The 20068-nt window shown below is 36.5% G+C and overlaps 1 protein-coding gene and 1 long non-coding RNA gene across 3 annotated transcripts; both read right to left on the reverse strand.

The window, feature by feature from the left end:
* Positions 1–9139: 9139 nt before the first annotated feature.
* Positions 9140–9720, reverse strand: LOC105218920 (uncharacterized). Its single transcript, XM_011194793.3, has 2 exons — positions 9512–9720; positions 9140–9449 (listed from the first exon to the last, which is right to left on the reverse strand). Exons 1-2 carry the CDS (start codon positions 9599–9601, stop codon positions 9294–9296), a joined length of 246 nt encoding a protein of 81 aa, XP_011193095.1. The 5' UTR covers positions 9602–9720; the 3' UTR covers positions 9140–9293.
* Positions 9721–11232: 1512 nt separating this feature from the next.
* On the reverse strand, positions 11233–12033 carry LOC105218921 (uncharacterized). Of its 2 annotated transcripts, none has more exons than XR_852120.3 (3): positions 11845–12033; positions 11512–11794; positions 11233–11431 (listed from the first exon to the last, which is right to left on the reverse strand). It is a non-coding gene; the product is annotated as an uncharacterized LOC105218921 (long non-coding RNA). The 2 variants fall into 2 exon arrangements; XR_852121.3 differs by having other exon boundaries at positions 11508–11794.
* Between the last annotated feature and the right edge of the window lie 8035 nt (positions 12034–20068).

Here is a 20068-nt window from a genome sequence, read left to right on the forward strand (position 1 = left end):
AATATGTGATAGGTGTGTCACAGGCAAAAAGCATGCCAGTGTCATTTCTGTCATTTGTATTTGCCAAGGTGTTAATGGTCAAATAGCAACAGTAGCAAATATTCAACATGAAACAAAAAAAAAAACGAAATTTATTAAGGCAAATATAATGGCGTTGCTATGTAATCCTACAAAAAACATATGTTCGTAATTTACTTTTATAGCGTTAATACTACAAGAAGAAAGGTAGCTCAACAATTACCATATGTGAATGTCATTTGTCGTGTAAAAAAGAGCTTAACAGCAGTTAAAACATACACTTATAGTCTCTCCTTAATTAATGCTTTATTTGTCCATTGTAAATGTCGACTAGGCTTACAAATGTACGTGGCGAAAGCTTAAGCTCTCCCTCCTATACTGACAGTACTTTTTCTCTTTCGTTATCATTGGTCAGAGAGCTCATCATGATATCATTATCGGCATTCATCGGCTACTACCAGGCTTCTAACTGAGAACATAATCTTTCTCTCAAATGCTTTCTTATTTGTCTTTTTTTAAAATAGGTGTGTTTTCAGAGAGATTTATCTCTCTATACATCTAAAAGTCTACTTTCACCGACAAAATCTTTACTACAGTTATACGAGGTGTGTTTAAAAAATCACAGTAATGTTCGTTTTTTGAAAATATTATTTATTCATTCTTCTAATTAAGGGTTCTTATAAAAAGACAGAAAATACAATTTTAATGGAGAATGTTTATGATTAATCAAAAGAACATTCTTGGTCATATATTAGATCTACAACTTTGCTTCCGCCGTTTTCTAATATATGTCTATAGGGTAAAGCACTGGTTGATTAAATAGATTAAATCGTTTTTTATCGATCTTGGACTTTTGTGACAACATTAACCCAAAAGGCCTGAATCGAAGTGACTTAAGATTTTACATATCCCTCACGACCAGCCCAAAGAATGAAATTATCTGCTCACCGAAGTGTCCTCTCAATAAATCCATTGATTGAAGCGATATGTGGAAAGTGGCGCCGTCTTTTTGTAACAAAAAGTTGTCGTGATCACGAGCTTCAATTTCAGGTCAAATATTAATTTATCATGGTGCTATAGCGGACGCTATTGACGGTTACGTACTCACGGGCATCAGGGTTGAAAATATATGGACCGATGATTCCACCGGCCCACAAACCACACAAAGCCGTTGTTTTTCTGGATGAAATGGCAGCTCTTGAATCTCATCGTCCCAAATGCGGCAATTTTTGTTAAGCCATTGAGCCAGAAATGGGCCACATCGCTGATCAAAATTTGTCTCAAAAACGGAACTTGGAACTTTTCAAGTGTCCATAGAACGAAGCGATGTCGCTTGGTACGGTCGAGCGGTTTCAATTCTTCTACAAGTTGTATTTTTACGCTCTCAATTTAAGATCTCGACGTAAAATGAACCAGGTCGTTTCATATGTCAGTCCGAGTTACTGCGAACGGCGCCGAATCGACTCCCCACGGCCTTCGTGTCCACTTTCGATACATTTCATTTTGATACTATTGGGATAACTAGTTTAGAGATTTAGATTTAGAGAGAAAAGTATTAGAATTATAAAGCAGGTGCCTACGCAATTCAAAATTATTTTGACAATGGAAATTCCTTAAACCTCCAGTGCTCCTCAAAGTAATTTTAAATATATAAACATTAAAATCCATATTAGCATTACAAAACTTAAACTACTTTTCTTCAGCCCTAACCTCCTCACATTTCCACTTCTAACTATAATTCTTATATAATAGAGCCCAGTATTTATATTAGTTGAATTAAAGTTCTTTATCGTGGCATAAATTTCAATGCGTTAAAGACCCACCATCGGGCCGCTACGAAGTTACAAGCGAAAGCAATCAAGTGTCGTTTTTATTGTGACTGTTGTAAATATTTGGCGACGGCAAAAGATTCAAGTGGCAACACTTGAAATTTTCTCAACGACAATTTTATGGAGTCGCTGTTGGCTGCTGAGCCACACCAACTAAATGCGAACGGAACTATAATAAATGCAATAAAATGGAACAAAATGCTAAAGGATAAGTAAACGAAAATGTGCGCAAAGCACAAAGGACACTTCTTAGCGCGGCCATATTTCACATATGAACACTCAATTGGACGGCCAGAAGCCAAAGAAATGGTTTTATTTGACTTCAAGTCTTTTGGTGTGTGTATATACCCAGTAAGGAAATGATGTAGTTGGGGACATTTTTGGGACTAGTGTGAATTGGGAGCTGAAGTAGTTTGTGGACTATTGGTGCATTTTATACGACTGATGTTAGAGTCTGATTAGAAATATGTGATTTTTATACTGCATTGGGTATAAAATTGGCAGAATTTCTTTGCCTTAAATGGAATGAAATAACTGACAGGTAAATCGTCCTATAATTGGTAAAGTACGAGTCTTTTTCGGAGTAGTCCTTTTTGAGTTCGGAAGTTCCGGTAGCTCCTTTGACTTTGACTATTTTTGTAGTCCATAACAAAATACATATACTATATGTACAGTGTGTTTTATTGAGAAAGGTATAATTTTTTTAAAGTGCTAGCTGTCAACGTTGACTTCTGTGTTTGACGTTTATCATGAAAGGACTTATACATTTATACAATGGGGAGACTTCGAAAATGTGAAAGCAATTCCATCTTTCGAGAGAGGATATATCGTAATATCTAGCTAGAGTTATTTAATCACAACTCACTTCTTTCGGAGGATTGGCCCTTGGAAGTAACAGGTATTCGAAGCCAATCGATATTGCTTAGATCGAGTACCACTGAGATCCATCCTTTACGATTCCTATAGTCTCGTACTGATTTTCAGAATAGCATCTTCACTATATCCATAGTTATTCAACAAATTGTAGCTATTTATTGGAGATGTAGTCGACTTAGAAACTTTGACCGATACCATAGCCCGCCAGAAATTTGTTCGTTTCGAAATTCATCTCCAAATTGAAGCACCAAGTATCAAATATCAAGAAAGCTTTTTTAACTCCCTGAGCTGAGTCTTTCTACAGATTGTTGAATTATATCCTCAATAGAAAAACCGTTACTTCCAACAGCATTGACTACTGGGTTACTTACCACGCACCACGGTATCGTGATTAACCCCAACACAGTCATAATAATGCTAGCAGATTTCACATTTATTTCCTGCCAGATCTTCACTTAGTCGCCGAAAATTGTACAAAAGTAAGAAAAGTTGAATTGCACATTTGCAGTCCATTCGCTTAAGCAGACAGTGACAAATTTTATGAAGTGCCATCACATATGTATATACTATATATGTACATATGTATATACTATATATGTGCATATGTATATACTATATATGAGTATCGCGTGTGTTTGAGTCCTCGGTTGCGCACGCGATTTTTTATATTCACACGCGTATGCTACGCTAGCCGAAAATCTCAAGTGGTCAATAAAGTAAGTGTCATTTGAGCGGAATGGCTTTAGACGAAATTCACTGGAACCCTTAATATGCGAAGCATAAAAAGTTCAGCACACAATTATACGAATACATATGTATCTCTACATACTCTCACACTTAGCTCGCCATGCGCCGTATTAGAGGAAGTGGTCAAACGGCAACAGGAAATGAATGTGAATTCCGTTAGCGCATATGCTTTGTTATAAAGTGCTTTTGTCCAAATGGTCTTTACAAACTGGAAATTTGAAAGCAGCGCCAAAGAGCCAAAAATATGTTGGTATACATATGTGCAGTGAGAATGTGCTGAAATTAGGGCGAAGAGGAAATTGAACTATGTACGAAAAATACTCGTAACAAATTGTACTGCACAGAACTTAATGTAGATGGGTAATAAACATGTATTAGCGGCGAAAGGAGTGGAAAATCTTGTAGCCAATTTAAAATGGGATTATTTGTTAAGAAATGGCTTAGGACTCTTTGGTTGCTTAATAGAACATCTGAACCTTGGTACACCTCGCGCATGTTATAACGGTCATGAAAGACGTTTTTTGCTACTAAAATGAAGTAAAAATAATGTGTATGTCTTATGAGGAATGTTCGAAATCTGGGTCCGAAAGGTATTCAGCTTTTCGAGAAATTTTTATTTTTTTAATCAGAACTTACTTCTTTCGAAGGATTGGCCTTCATTAGCAACAGGAATTCGAAGCCAGTCGACGTTCATCATATCGAGTACCACCGAGATCCATCCTTTTCAAGTAGTTAAATAAACATGGTATTCTCGCATTGAATGTATCATTTCTATATCCATATTTATTCAACTAATCCATATATTTATTGGATATGTAGTCATCTGAGTAACTTAAACCGATCCTATAGGTTAAGTTAGGTTAGGTTTATCTAGTGGGCCAGCAGTCCCCGCATAGACCAGTTATGGTCCTTAGCGATACCAGATGGAATACTGTCACGTATTCCCTGAGTAGTAGTCATCGTTTAATATGCCAGCGCTTGACGCGAATTTTAAGAGATTATGAGGCCTCACTAATGATATCTCCTCCAACTTATCGTACTGTGTGGCCCCTAGATACCTGAAGCGTTGTCTTACTAGCACAGGACAAACGCATAAGAAATGTTTCACTGTTTCCTCGGTGCTCTGTTCTTGACACTTCTGCATACCTCCCCCTCTGACCGATCTCATAGCCCGCCAGTAATTTTTTCGATTCGAAATTTATCTGAAAATTGGACTATCAACTTGATATCTTACTTCTATCCCGCTTGACTTTCTCTGTCTCAGCCGCTAGCATTCGGTATGGAATTCAAAAATAGCGACTCATTATTCCAAAGACATGAAGTAAGCTGTGAAGCCTCTCGTACATTCAAATAGTCCTATAGTGATAAATGTACATTTTTTTTTATTTTACGCCTAACAATATCGTTTATGTATTGCTGACTGATTTCTAGATCGAGACCGACTGACCTTGCTATTTCTATCCAATGTGAAGAGAGCGGAACTTACATGGTGGCCATTAAGTCTTGCTACTCCTCTTATATTCTTTAAAACTTTGTAAAATGGCGGTCAGTTACAATGGAAACATTCTCTAGTATAAAACAGGTTCGAGAGCTCTTTCCCTAATATCATAGCGCTGGTAATTTTTATAAAACCGGGATACAGAATGTTAACATCTAAAGATCTTCGAAACTCTCATCTCCTCCAACTTATTTTCACACAGGTACATCGACCTCACCAATTTTAACCCGATAACGCCTCACTGCCTTCCTTAACTCACATTACCTTCATCTTGCATACTAGTACTCTCCGGTTTTTATGTCCTTACTCCTTCCTTCCACACAAACTAAAGCATAAATAAAGTCAACTGACGTGCAAACTCACTAAAAAGTACAAAAAACAGACGCCACTACTATAAGCAAATACCTACGTGGCATTAAGTAGAGAGAAAAGCTTCGGCGTCCAACGGATATTTTAACAACCTTAGTCAACCAGTCAACTAATCAGATATTCTCTTTCGTGCGGTTAGTGACATAGCTGTTGATCCTTTTTATGCTTTTTATGCAGCACGAGCCGACCAAGGATGAATAAAAGTTTGCCAGCCACTGTCGAACGCTGCGGCTTCGTACGGATTTTGCGAAATTCAATTTACAACTTAAATGTGTTTATTTTGTGTGCTTGTTGTCATTGCAGCGAAACTGAAAAATGCGGCGAGACAGTCGCTCATTGGCTTCAAGTTGATGCTGTGGACTTGCGGCTGCCATGCCACTAGTATACAATATGTATGTATTATATGCAAAAGCGCTAGATACAGCTATCAAGTTACTAATACGACGGAATCGAGGGAATGAGTAAATCACATACTCTCTTATATATTTCTACATACTCGTATGTGTGTGTATCTCTGTCGATATCTACTCCATGTGTGGCTTCCTGGTTTTCCTATCAGTGGGGAGCCATCAATTTTGTACCCAATCACTGCGCGCATTTACCGCTTCTCCGTCGTATGCCTTTAAATCCAATCAAGTCCCACACGCAAGCGTTTACCGGGCAGGTGGCTTATACCAACACATACTTCACAGCGCCGCTCGTCTAAAAGCCGTAGCCGGTGTTGACTTGAGGATATTGGTAATTTATAAATAAAATGAGATTTTCACCAACGGTCCCTAACGTCGCTTCAATTGTTGTTTCTCTTCTGCCGATTACTTGTTTGCGATTGAATTAGACTTAATAGAAGTTGGCACCTTAAAATCACATATTTAAATTTGAAAATAATGCAATCAAGTTTAAAAGTACTAAGAAAATTTTGTCTAAGATGCTCTTTTCAAATTAATTTTTTTCGAATTCTAAAGCGACTTAGGCAAGTGCTAGTTGGAAACTCAACAAAGCCAGTTAGATGGAGGATGAATAGGGTTATCTTTCCAGAACATACATATGAACCACCCACAACCGACAAAATATAACTAAATGCCATGACTGAAACACTGAAATGAATTAAAATGCATTGAAGACGTTTTCTAGACTACTTGAGACTTGCAACTTTGTGAGTCCGAAATCTAATCTGTTTTCTAACGCTCGGGCCATGAATACACCGCTTTGGTTCTGACACACAGTTACCGAAAACCTGTCTTACCAACTAATCATCTTTGTATAGTGCTTCAAAGAACCTCCACTATTTGAAGGTAGGATCTCTCCTTTAGGGCGCCACTTGAATTCTTTCCCAGATGATAGTAAAGTTTCCTGTAATTAATTATTTTTCCAAATATCGGAATCAAATTTTTAATAAAATTACGATTCGACGAAAAAGAAAAGTAAAGAGGAATCGAAAAACATGCCGTTCGAGTCTCTCGAGCGTTATGACTTCTGTAGTGTCCTTTTTCCTTGCGCCAGGCAATTAGCTTAGAATTGCTTTTAAGAATGTGTAATTAACTTAATGGGTTTCGTCCGAATAGTCATCTTTTGGTCTGTAATAGCGTTTCAGGATTCTTGAATGGAGATCCCTTTTTTGCTCTTTATTCAAAACTTTATAAAATGTGTTACAGTGATCGGATTTAGTTCAAATATGCGTAGTTTGGTTAGATAATATATTTCCATCTGGACTGCAACTTCATAATACCCCCCTCATAGAAGCCCCCCTCCTTATTTGCGAAGAACTCGGACAGCCACTTTTAACAAGCCTCTTTTGCGTTCAACTTTACACCACCAATTGCGTTCGCCATAGACAGGAACAGGTGGTAATCACTTGACGCTATGTCCGGGTTGTATGGTGGATGCGATAAATCCTCCCATCCGAGCTCCCGTAGCTTCTGACGAATCATCAACGAAGTGTGTGGTCTGGCGTTGTCCTGGTGGAACACTACACCCTCTCTGTTGGCCAATTCTGGACGCTTCTGGTCGATCGCCTGCTTCAAGAGGTCCAGTTGTTCGCAATAGATGATAGAATTAAACGTCTGGCCATATGGGAGCAGCTCTTAGTGAATAATACCCTTCCAATCCCACCAAACACACAGTAAAACACAGTAGCCACGAAATTCAAAAGACAAAAAGGTGGAATATTTGACAACGTAATAATGTTTCTGTTCGGAGCAGAGTACTAACTTAATTGGTCTGGAAAAATCTAAGTTACTTATTACAGTCATTAAAAATTAAACTCTATAGGCGTAGTACATAACGCATCTGTTTCACTGAATGATGATGACAGGGTCTTATGATTTAACCCGTTTATTAATTGAAAAATGTAGCTTTATAGAACAGGACATTTTAGTCTGATGATATACTAATATAATCAACAAAGAAATTGTTTTTTAATAATACATTTCAATAACTGTTCATGGCTTCTTTGAAGTAACTGTTCTAAGCAATTCTTCGTCCAAATCTAGAAATTCGATAATACTTCTGAAACATATATCGATCCATTCGAGCAGGAATTCCATTGATAGAACCGTCGAAATACTGCATGTCAGCAAGAAGAATACACCAACTCCGGTAAACACAAAACCGAACAGCTGCAAATTGGCATAATGAGCAAAATTATGAGTCCATATAATTAAATATACATATAACATATTTTGAATGGACTCACTCCTTTAAACAAGTATGCTGTCGCTCTTAAATTATATTGCATAGCCGTCATTTATTTACATTTAGGCTTTCGGCAGAAAGCTCTTCTTTTCGGAAACTTCTTTTCGGAAACCAAGCAAGATGATAATTGTACAGATCATAAAGGCCGAAAATAGACAGAGTGTGAACTGAAAAAATTTTCAAGGCGATTAATGACAAACATTTGTATAGAATAAATATATACCATTGAATACCTTTTGTAGTGCAGTTAGGTTATGTTTTCCGTGTGTACCTAGCACATTTCGCTCGACGTCCATTTTTTTCCGAATGAAACGAAGAGACAGACAGTTCTATTTCTTGTCAATTTGTCGTTTAAAATATGTAGATAACAAAAAAGTGCAAGTTGTGTTGACTAGAATTTCATAGGATTTGTTACAGTTATAGTTGATACTTTTTTCCGTATTTTCGGTAGAACTCTCGATCCAAAATCAACAAACATGAGTAGAACCTTAGTTATCTTCCTTTCGACAATATTTCTTGGTAACTAGTCCATTTTCTCTAATATCTACTGTCACAGAAACAGGAGAGAAACATAGCATTATCAAACAAATTTGGACTTGAAAGACTTCCCACTAGGTTCAGGCCTACGTAACAGGAATTTTTCTGATTTTATATACGCTCAAGTACTCTAAACTCGACATGATTTCTCAAAATTATTTTACAATCTTTACTGTATCCATTAGAATGGAACTTCTTATTATTATTTATCTTACCAATTTTCATACAAATTCCATTATTGTAAACGAAGATCCCCATATTCGGTATGTGCTAACTATAGACCGATTTAGAAACGAAGTCCTTATACGGTTTGATTTTCTTTAGTATTGATATCAAATCGCACCAGGTATTAGTTGGTCCATGATATCCCACACAACAACTAGTCCACTTCAGTCCACATGGAAGAGTTTTCATATATCATATTTTTATGCAGACCTGAGCTACATATTCGTTGTAAAACCAGGAAAGATGTTGGAATTCATAATACATCGCCATATGTTAAATACGACTCTCATTCTCAGTCTCTATCTCTCTCTGTCTCTCTCTCTGGTAAATGTAATGGTAGGCAATTCAATTATAATCAAAAGTAATTCAATTATATAATATATTTAATCCTTAATTTGAAATATTAATATATAAATATAATTAGACAAATACTGTCTTAATGATCCATTAGCATATCCAATACGAGAACCAAGTACATTTATTATGGTATCTGCGAGCAAATCTCAAACGGAATGATTTTGGTGTTCAATGACATGACTGGCAATCTCCTCGAAGTGACGTAACGCTTGTCTTTTCTTCTCCAGCACCAGGTTATCCGATAATTGAATTAGAATTATTATAATAAGCGTTGCTAATATGCCAAAAGCGAAAAACACGATCTGTAGAGTAAGAAAAATCACAATGTTTATTTTGAAAATTTTTGTACCGCTATTTTAGCTACTTTATAGATTAATTTGAGTCGCAGTTTTTCAATTGGCTCAGCGACATTTCCTTCAATATCGACTCCTCTATTTACTGACACTGATTTCATTGTGTTCTCTTTATGTTTGCTGTATTCTAAAAATTTCTTTTATGTTTATTTATTATGGAATATTTCTCAAAACTGTTTGACTTGGAATTTAATGAGTGCTTTGGTGTCGTAGACAAAAAAGTAATAAATGCATTTGCTGTGCTAAAGGTGGGAAGATATTTGAATTGCTGATATCTCATAAGCAAACACTCACGAACTTACAATACACTCTCCTTGAAGACCAAATTTTGTATTGGTACTACCATAATTTTGGTTTCCAACTGTTTTGTCATGACAGGTTTACTCGTATAAGTATTGATCCCTACTGGCTGCATTTACAGTGATTTCGCCACTCCAAACTGTCTCTCGAGGGATATAACCACAAAGGATTTTAACAATTATTAGCGCTCCCTAAAAACCTAGTGACACTGTACACTGCAGACTAAGGTACCATCTCACCTCCTTGACCGCTCGGCGATCGCGAGAAAAGGGAATCAGGTAATGGGGCTCTATATTCCCAAAGGGATAGTATTGCGTCCATCAGCCCTGGAACACTGTTAAGGTTTCTTAATGCGATGGCGTTGGATGGTGTATTGTGATAACAAGAGAGGGCACAATAGACCTCAGTTCGCAGGTCGATCCTTAAATCGAATCGAATAGATCCCTACTTAAAACACTCCAACTAAAAGTAATTTCACTGATTCGATTCTGAGAGCGTAATAGATGGAACTATTTCTGATATTATTCGTCTATTAAAGAAATAGTTATTAAAAATCAATTATCTGATCTAGTTGTTTGAGTTTCGACTGTTATGGAATTAAGGTAATTGGATTGTCGATATTTGGGAACTGGGTAAAATATAGTCCATATCATGTCTTAGACTAGAACTTACGGATCGAGAAAGGTCTGGGTCGCCGAAATAACAGAAATACAAATCCGGTGTAAAGTAGAACCGGCTGTTGTGGGGACTGTTCCTGGGCCTCCAGTTAGAAGACTTCGATGACAATTAGGCTAAGCTTGTCGTTTCAGACAGGCCTGGGTAACCGCTACAACAACAACAACAACAATCATATCATGTCTAGTAAAGGGTGATCCACTTCCCAGACTTCGCATCAATCAATGGATTTATTGAGATAACACTTCGGTGAGCAGATAATTTTACGTTTTGGGCCGATCAATTAGCCACCAAGATCGTCACAATCCCGCAAAACATCACGAGTCATCGAAAGTTGGACTCAACGGATGGACCATCTGAGACGTAGCCGTGACCAACAAGAGATAATCTTTAAAAAATAAATGCCAAAGAATGTTCTTTTGAATGATAATTATTTTTTTTTATTTCTTAAGAATAGTAGGGAACCTCGAAATGGATCACCCTTTACATACATTGGCCAAATTGGATTCAGATATCATATTACTTTTTCTGAATTGATTGTTTAGAACTACTTATTTTGATCTTCGATTTAATCCAAAATTAGCTTCCAACTACTACAGTTTTCAGCTGTTTTTTCTAGTTCTGGCAAACAGAAAGTATAGTGAACGATGAGGAGCGAGCCATTTCTGAACATTGACTTAGTTGAAACTCGAGCCGAAACCTTTAACCTTCTCAATGCACAATTCTTACACAGTTCAAGAATTCATCACTACAAATCTTCCATTTTTAAATATGTACATATATTTCAACGATTTAAACATAATGAATACTATATGATATCAATTTAATCAATCAATCAAAGCAAAAGACTCAGGATCCACATTTTTTCCGAATAAAGTATCCATAAATCTTATTAGCCATAAGGCGATTATAATAAGACTCACAACTATTAACCCCGTCAATGCGAAACCGAAAATCTGTAAAATCGTTTAAATAAAGATAATAATTAAACTTGCTAACAATCAGAGAGACCATTGCTTAGCTCGCGTTTACCCACACAATCATTGGCACGCATTAAGAACTCGTAGATAACTTCGCGCCTATTGCTCCGTGCTGCATTTCGTTCTAAATCAAGCATAACTACGAACAGGTTTTGATTTTTGTGTGGAAAATAAACTCAGAGTTGCATAAAAATATTACAATTGTGTGTTTTCTTCGCTTAGGCTTGCCAGTCCATGCTGTACAAGCTTCGGCTTTGGTTCAAAAAGCAAATCGTTCGACACCCGTATCAAAGCGTAAATGGTGAAAGCCGACGAGATGCCAATGAAGAAGAATGTTATCTGAGAATATATGAAATTAGTACTGAAGGTTTTTATTTTGATTGTAGCACCTTTTGTAGTAGCGTTAATTCTTGTTTTGGCTTTGCTTCCGGCGAACTTTGCTCTAGCGTCATAGTTTGATTCTGGTGCGTAAATTTATGAAATTTATTAATTTTTTTCGATTTAAAATAGTCTGTATTTGTATAAAACAAGAATGATTTTTCGAAAGAACATTATCTGACATTTGCTGATTCTCTCTCTCTCTGACATAGTAAAAAATTTAAAAAAAAATTTAAAATTTGGAATTTCTGTCATATATGTATGAAGAGGTGCCACTTATGAGAAATGTTTATGAATTTGCTTGAGAAAGTTGACTGCTTCCTTTCATATCACCACAGAAAAATTGCTTGGCTTCAAGTCCTTTCATGTAGAACATTTGTTCTGTAGAATAATAATATATGTTTCTGATATGTTGCATATACATATAGGTACAAGGTATCTAAAGAAATCTCTACATGATTCTCTGTTATGTGGCTTGTAAAAGTATTTAATTTTCCTGCCAGCAAGCCAGCATTGCCAAAAGCAATTAAACACCTATGCGCCTTAAAATGGCACAAGCTAACACCTAAAGTTGCATTCCTTACACACATCCATATTTTCAGTCACCCACACATACATTATATACAAGATACGTTCATGTAAATATATGTAACTGTAAATGTGCTTAAGACTTAGGCAACTGTAAATTTTATTACTTTTACTGCTGGTGCGTAGGTGTCCGTGGTGTTGCTCCTTAAGGTTAAAACCGCTGCATTAATTTGAAGTAACAGACGCTCTCACATTGGCGGTTGGACTGGCTTGTTTAATTTAAAAAGTTTTGTAAAATGTTACATTTGTAGCCGAAATCATACGTTCATATAATAACCCAGTGAGCAATAGACTCTGAAGTATAATGCTAAAGGGTTTCTCAAAAGCAACCTAAGATAACAATCCAAGTTCTTCTTATTATATTAAGATTATGAAAAGGAAGTTAAATCGGCCGGCAAACATACAAACCTTTTATTTTTAGTCAAACTGAACCCCGACCCTGATCCATAAACTGTGTCGACTAGTACATTAGCACTTTGCAAAGTGATCTTCCCAGAATATCTCCTAACCGTAGGAGTTAAATTGATTTTTAATTTAAAGTAAAAGTAATTCCTTGCTGAATTTGGGTTTCGAAGAAGTCGCTTATGAAGCACTTGATACCGCTTAAAGGAGATAATTAGGACATCAAAGAACCTTTATTACGAGGACCGCAAATCAGAGATAATACTGAAGAATTTTGAACATAAAAATAATGCCAGTTTGCTATTAACCCATTCCCTCCCATTGTACTCGCTTGGGTACAGAAAACCCACACGATTTCTTTGTACTCGCTTGGTTGAAAAAAAACGTAATTTTTTATGTACCCAAGCGAGTACAGTTGGAGAGAATGGGTTTATCAAACTGAACAGCTCTACACAAAGATAAGTAAATATCTTATCAGTAAATATCTTCCATATATTATTGTTATTTCCCTTCCAACGTTCTCTTAATCGAAATCTATTAAAATTTCTTTAAATTGTTTTATTTTGTTGCTGTAGCACTTGGCTTATTGACTATATGAATACTCCTCGTTTACATTTGGTCACTTGGGTATTTTGCTGCAGGCCCTGTCCTCAGCAGTCTGCTGCTTTATATATTATAGGGTTATGCGGCTTTTAGTTGTTTCTGTGTTGTGGTTAGATAGGTAAATCCAAACTTAACTAATTTCATTTGTAGTCTTTTACGACTACACTACTTAGTAGTATGCACAGATAGTATGGCATTTAGCGGCTGTTCTTTTGCATTAATTTGTTCTGATTTTCACAAACTGAGCAAATATTAACAGCAAACATTTGCAATAAAATAGTGTCGAGTTTACTCAAACTAATTTTTCCGATCCTAGTAATTATTAAAGAATTTAAATTAAAGATGCATCGCAGATTACTATTGAAAACACCACAACCTAAAAATTATTTTTTTTTTAATATTTCTTAGAATCATAAAAATAAAACAATCTTCGTCATATTTCGAAACCCAGTTCTGATATTTTAGAATAAAATAATTAATATTTATTTATTCCAACACTAGAGTAATTATTTTGTATATTTTTTAAATCTTACGCAATGTTAGGTTAGGTTAAACTGGTAGGCCAATACGCCACACATAGACCTATTTAGGTCTTTTGCGATACCAGATGGAGTGCCGTCACGTTGTCCACGAGGAGTAGTCATCCTTTAGGATGCCAGTGCTTGACGCGAATTTTAAAAGCATTTGTGGTGTCACTTTCGATATCTCTTCCAGATTTTCAAATTGTGAGGCCCCCAAGTAGCGAAATCGTTGCCTTGACAATGCAGGGCAGGTGCACAGAAGATGCTTCATTGTTTCTATTGCACCTTGCTCTTGACATTTCCTGCAGTCATCTCGATCTGTAAGTCCCATTTTGTAGGCATGTGCCGCCACCAGACAGTGACCTGTGAGTATTCCCACCAAACTCTTACAGTCCCTTCTATCGAGTGACAGAATGAGTTTGGTGTACTTCTGGTCTACGGTTTTACACATGGCTTTAGCGGTTTTACACCCCGGTATATTTGTCCAACATGTTAGGATTTTTCTTTTCACGCCCCTGTCCAGATCATCGAACAGACAGCGCATGGGTTTGCCAATGTTGGTCGCGTTTCCGGAAGACAGTTTTACACCATTCTTGGCAATTTCGTCCACAATCTCGTTGCCTTAAATGTCTTTATGTCCTGGCACCCAGTAGAAGTGAAGACACGTGTTCCTAGCAACTCTCTCCACTGCCATCCTGGTATCCAAAACACTTTTGGCCGAAATGCAAACCGAGGTTGTTGCCTTGATTGCTGCTTGACTGTCTACGTAGATTGACTTTGGAGTAGCCTACTGCTGTATTGAGGGCTAGCTCTTCGGCTTTCCAAATAGCAAAAACTTCCGCTTGAAAAATACTGCAGTGGTTCGGAAGTTTAAAAGGCTGCTTTACACCTAACTCCTGACAGTATATTCCAGCACCTACCCCGTCCTCCATTTTCGAGCCATCCGTGTAGATATTCAATGTGCTGCGTGAGGTTATCATTCCCTTACGCCATCCGTCTTTTTCCAGGTTCACCCGGAATCTTCTTTCCCAGTTCATGAGTGGGGTCAAGTAGTCGGTACTTGCCAAACCGCACCTACCGAGCTGTGCCCAAAAGTTCTATACGTAAATTCTCCTCCCGCCAGTAGTCGCCAAAGCGTTCTGAAAAACCGCGCCTCGAATAAAATGTCTCGCACTTCCTCCACGATTCCGGAACGGCGGTTTTTGTTTTTGTGTTTTGAAATTTTGGGAATGTCAAGGCATACTATCAATCCGTTTTGAGATACGATGGAGGAAAGTTTGAAAAACACAGTTTTAAGAAAAACTTGTTCAAAGTTTTCAGCTGCCACCTCTGCACTTCGAAAAACTCCTTCTTCTAACCGCTAAAACGGCTTAGAATTCTTGAAATCCACTTTACTACCGTATTCTAGACAATTTAAGGATGTTCAAAAATGAACATGTATGTTGGCGTCAAAAGGCCACACTTAGTTTTTATGCAGCAATACATATATATACATTTTTTATTACTCTACATATTAAGAATATTAAATAAGAAAAATATAAGAACACATACAGTCCACTGAACATAAATATGTATGTTCAAATATATTTAACGAGCATACATACATACATACATATAATACATACATTTATATATGCAACGCACATACATTTATATGAGGCACGCATGCATCTATATGCAACATGCATGCACTCAACAAACACATTTATATGTATGCACAAGATAACCTATTAGTTATAAAAATACATTTGGGCAATTGCTTGTGTGCATTTGAAATAACCCCTTATCGTGCAACATATAAAATATACATATAGACATACACACATACATATATAATTAGTTCTTAAGATAATTCTAAAATTTGTATATAAGTAAGTAAAAAACCAAAATAAAATTAGAATGAAATAGTTCTCACTCAAGCTTGGTGTTTCAAATATTTTCCCCGACCCGCGGTAAGAGGTATTTGAAATCAGCTTGTTTTAAACATTTGGTCCTTCGAGCCGGATAGAGAGATCCGGAGCCGAAGAGAGATCCAATTAAGAAGGCCTGCTATTAGAATATAGAGGCACCTATTACAAAATTTGGTCTTTAGAGCAGAATGTGAGCTCAGACAAATAAAAAGACCTGTATATAGAAGAAATACAGGCAAGAAAAAGTCCTATACATGAATTAGGCAAAAGACAAAAAAAAAAAAAAAAATCAATTGAAAAGATTGTATGTAAAACGTATTTGCGAGAGACAATACGCATTAGTTAACTGTTATTCAAAGAATTACAGCAGCTGTGAGTCGAGGCACAGCAAGATCAACAAGGCGATCGAAACAAAAAATCCTCAAATTCTTTGAAGAAAAAGAAATTTGTTTTTTTTTTTTTATAAAATTTTAATATAAAAAAAATATATGGAAGTATGCCGCATTTGTTGTAGAGTTGGGAGACAACAACAAGCATCCAAAGGAATGGATACAGGGGCAAGAACGTATAGCCCAACCGAAAAGGTGGCAGACTATTTATTGCAAGCAATTGAAAAAAGATCGGAAAGAATTAGATCTATAATTGCAAAGGTAAAAGCAAATATATATATTGCTGACGAAGCTGCACTCGAAAGGTATGAAAATCGATTACAACATTTTCAAAACCTCGTGGAGCAAAATTTGGATGAGTTATCATATAATTACGACGAGAAATTTATTTATAATGAAGCAGAGGAATTACTGGTTGAAGTCGCTGAAATTGTGCGAATGTTGAAAATGCAAAGGGAATTATTCAACATTAAATTTTCGAGCCTACCTTTTAAGGCTTCAGCTACTAGTGGTTTTGACGCTGATTCAAAGGATAGTGTCTTTGGTCAAACCAATACATATGCCTCAGATCCAGAAATGCAATCAAATAAATTTTCGAGCCTAATTTTCAAGGCTCCAGCTAACAAAGGTAAGGTGGAAGCTAATGGTGGAAGTACTTTTGGCACCGCTACTACAGTTGGGTCCAAGGCATATGACGATGGAAATATGCCACTGGAGAGACTTGCCGGTAATGAACAACCAACTAATGACAAATACACATTGGAGAAAGTCACCTACTCTTATGGTGATAACCCAATTACAAAGGACCTGAAAAGAAACGACGACGCAGATGCATTACATGTCAAAAAAGTAGCAACACAGAAGGAAGATGTTACTACTTCTTCAAAACGTATCACTGTTCACAGCGAAATTTCGTTTCCGCATTATATGCTGTCAAAAAAAATGTTCATGAAAGAAGAACTTATTTCAGAAAGTTCTTTAGCAGAAGAATCTCATGAATTTCTTTTATCTGAGGAAAAAACAAATAAATTGGTTGAAGAAGAAGAAAAATATACACAAGGAGTTATTACTGAAAGTAACCAAATCGAAGAAAATATTGAAGATAAAAATGTCCAGCAATACAGAAGCAAATCGTGCAGGAGCTGGAGAATAACAATAACACCGATTGTGGCAACGATGATTGGTGGAGATATTCGTGGTAAGAAGATACCAGACAACAATACAACATATAGGAGGAAAAATAACATGCTTGATTCACGAATGAAAAAGAAATACCACTATGTGAAAAAATTAATATATAAAAAGATGATAACATTACTGAAGAAAAGATCCAATGCGTTGGAAATTGATAAGAAGACATTATTACAATCTACAAGGAAACGTCGAGAACCATTTGAACTTGCGAAATACAGTCAACAGATTTTGTTTGGAAAAGTGGATGTAGTAACAACCATTTGGGAGTTACTAATACCATGGCAACTTATGTTGGAGCAGGTATGGAGACTACATAAAACGGAATTATTAAACATTACATTAAAGGCCACTTTGGATTTAGGAGCACGATGCACTAACCGCTACAAAGGCGTTATTCTTGCGGCTTCACAAAACTATCACACACAAATGTTAATTGAGGCATCGGTAACGACGAGGCGACGATTACAAACTGAGGTCATCTATCCAGGAGTCACTATTGTCGCCCGGGAGAATGTTCAAAAATGAACATGTATGTTGGCGTCAAAAGGCCACACTTAGTTTTTATGCAGCAATACATATATATACATTTTTTATTACTCTACATATTAAGAATATTAAATAAGAAAAATATAAGAACACATACAGTCCACTGAACATAAATATGTATGTTCAAATATATTTAACGAGCATACATACATACATACATATAATACATACATTTATATGAGGCACGCATGCATCTACATATATGCAACATGCATGCACTCAACAAACACATTTATATGTATGCACAAGATAACCTATTAGTTATAAAAATACATTTGGGCAATTGCTTGTGTGCATTTGAAATAACCCCTTATCGTGCAACATATAAAATATACATATAGACATACACACATACATATATAATTAGTTCTTAAGATAATTCTAAAATTTGTATATAAGTAAAAAACCAAAATAAAATTAGAATGAAATAATTTCTCAATAAAGCTAGACTATCATTTATTTTCCCCCACCAGCGGTAAGAAATATTTGACACAGCTAGTTTTAACAAAGGAAGTAATTTATGAAACAAATTGAGTTTTTGAGCCTATCACATGAGGGGCTTAAGCGAGTTGTCGAACTTTGAATAGCTTTGTAGACAATTTGTGGATAATTGTCACCGAATAAAGCTGTTTGGAGGAAGGCGAGGAGGAATCATCTAAGCATTTCCTCCACCACTGTCCAGCTTTTGCCAGACAGCAACACCTCGGAAGGTTCCCTTTCGGCGAACATAGCGAATTAGCCAGAAGTGACATTAGCCGTCTAAAGAAGTTCGTAACAGATTCCAAGCGTTTTGCGAATCTTAAGGGTCTTTGAATAGTTAGGAGTTTATTGTTATCACAAAGGATAGCGTTCAAAACTGTCTAAGTGAGATCTTTCTGCATATGCAGAGATCTGCCTACTAACCTAAACTAACCTGTTTCGCAACATGTTGCACAGGGTCTTATGGTTTTGTTCACATAATGGTTGTTTGTATCACCAAGAAATAACAGAGTTAGATATGTGGTTATATATATATAAATGATAAGGGTGACGAGTGAAGTTGAAATCCGGATGTCTGTCCGTCCGTCTGTCTGTCGGTCTGTCCGTCTGTCCGTGCAAGCGATTAATTGAGTAAAAATTGAGATATCTTAATGAAACTTAGAACACATATTCCTTGGCACCCTGAAAAGGTTGCCTTCGAGGATGTGCAATATAGGACCACTGCCACGCCCACAAAATTCTGCAAACCGAAAACACATAAAGTGTCATAACTAAGCCATAAATAAAGTTATAATAGTAAAATTTGGAATAAAGGATCGCACCAGGAAGGGGCATATTTGGATGTAATTTTTTTTGGGAAAGTGGGCGTGGCCCCGCCCCCTAATAGGTTTTTTGTATATATCTCGGAAACCAATAGAGCTATATAAACCAAACTTTTTGCAGTCGTTTATTTTTCCACTTCTTAATACAGTCCAAAAATGAAAGAAATCGGATAATAACCACGCCCACCTCCCATACAAAGGTTATGTTGAAAATGACTAAAAGTGCGTTAACTCACTAACGAAAAACGTCAGAAACACTAAATTTTACATAAGAAATGACAGATGGAAGATGCACTCAGATTTTTTACAAAATGAAAAATGAGCGTCGCGTCGCCCACTTATGGGTCAAAAACCATATCTCAGGAACTATTCGACCGATTTCAAAATTCGGTTTATAATAGTTTCTTGACACCCTGACAGCACGGATGTAGCTTAGTGTAGCTTGGTGGCGAAAATGAGTGAAATCGGTTCAGGAATTACTTCAGTCTATATACTATATATGATGATTTTCGTTATTCTATTGGACTTTATGCCGAATATATGGGCCAAATTGTGTGTTATCTTAATAAAATTACATCAATAAATTGCGAGAGTATAAAATGGGGGCTTGAAAATTTTCTTATGTAGCTCATATGCCGTTCTGATTTGTTCACTGCATTAAGGAGTCGTGCCAAAATTCGCAAAACGTATAAATTTATCGCTTACTAGATCGGAGGACAGAAAAACATCCGGAAATTAGTTTACATCGCCTCTCTGACGCTTTTGATATATCTAAGTGTTC

This window comes from Zeugodacus cucurbitae, chromosome 3, assembly GCF_028554725.1.
Source record: "Zeugodacus cucurbitae isolate PBARC_wt_2022May chromosome 3, idZeuCucr1.2, whole genome shotgun sequence".
NCBI lineage: Eukaryota > Metazoa > Arthropoda > Insecta > Diptera > Tephritidae > Zeugodacus > Zeugodacus cucurbitae.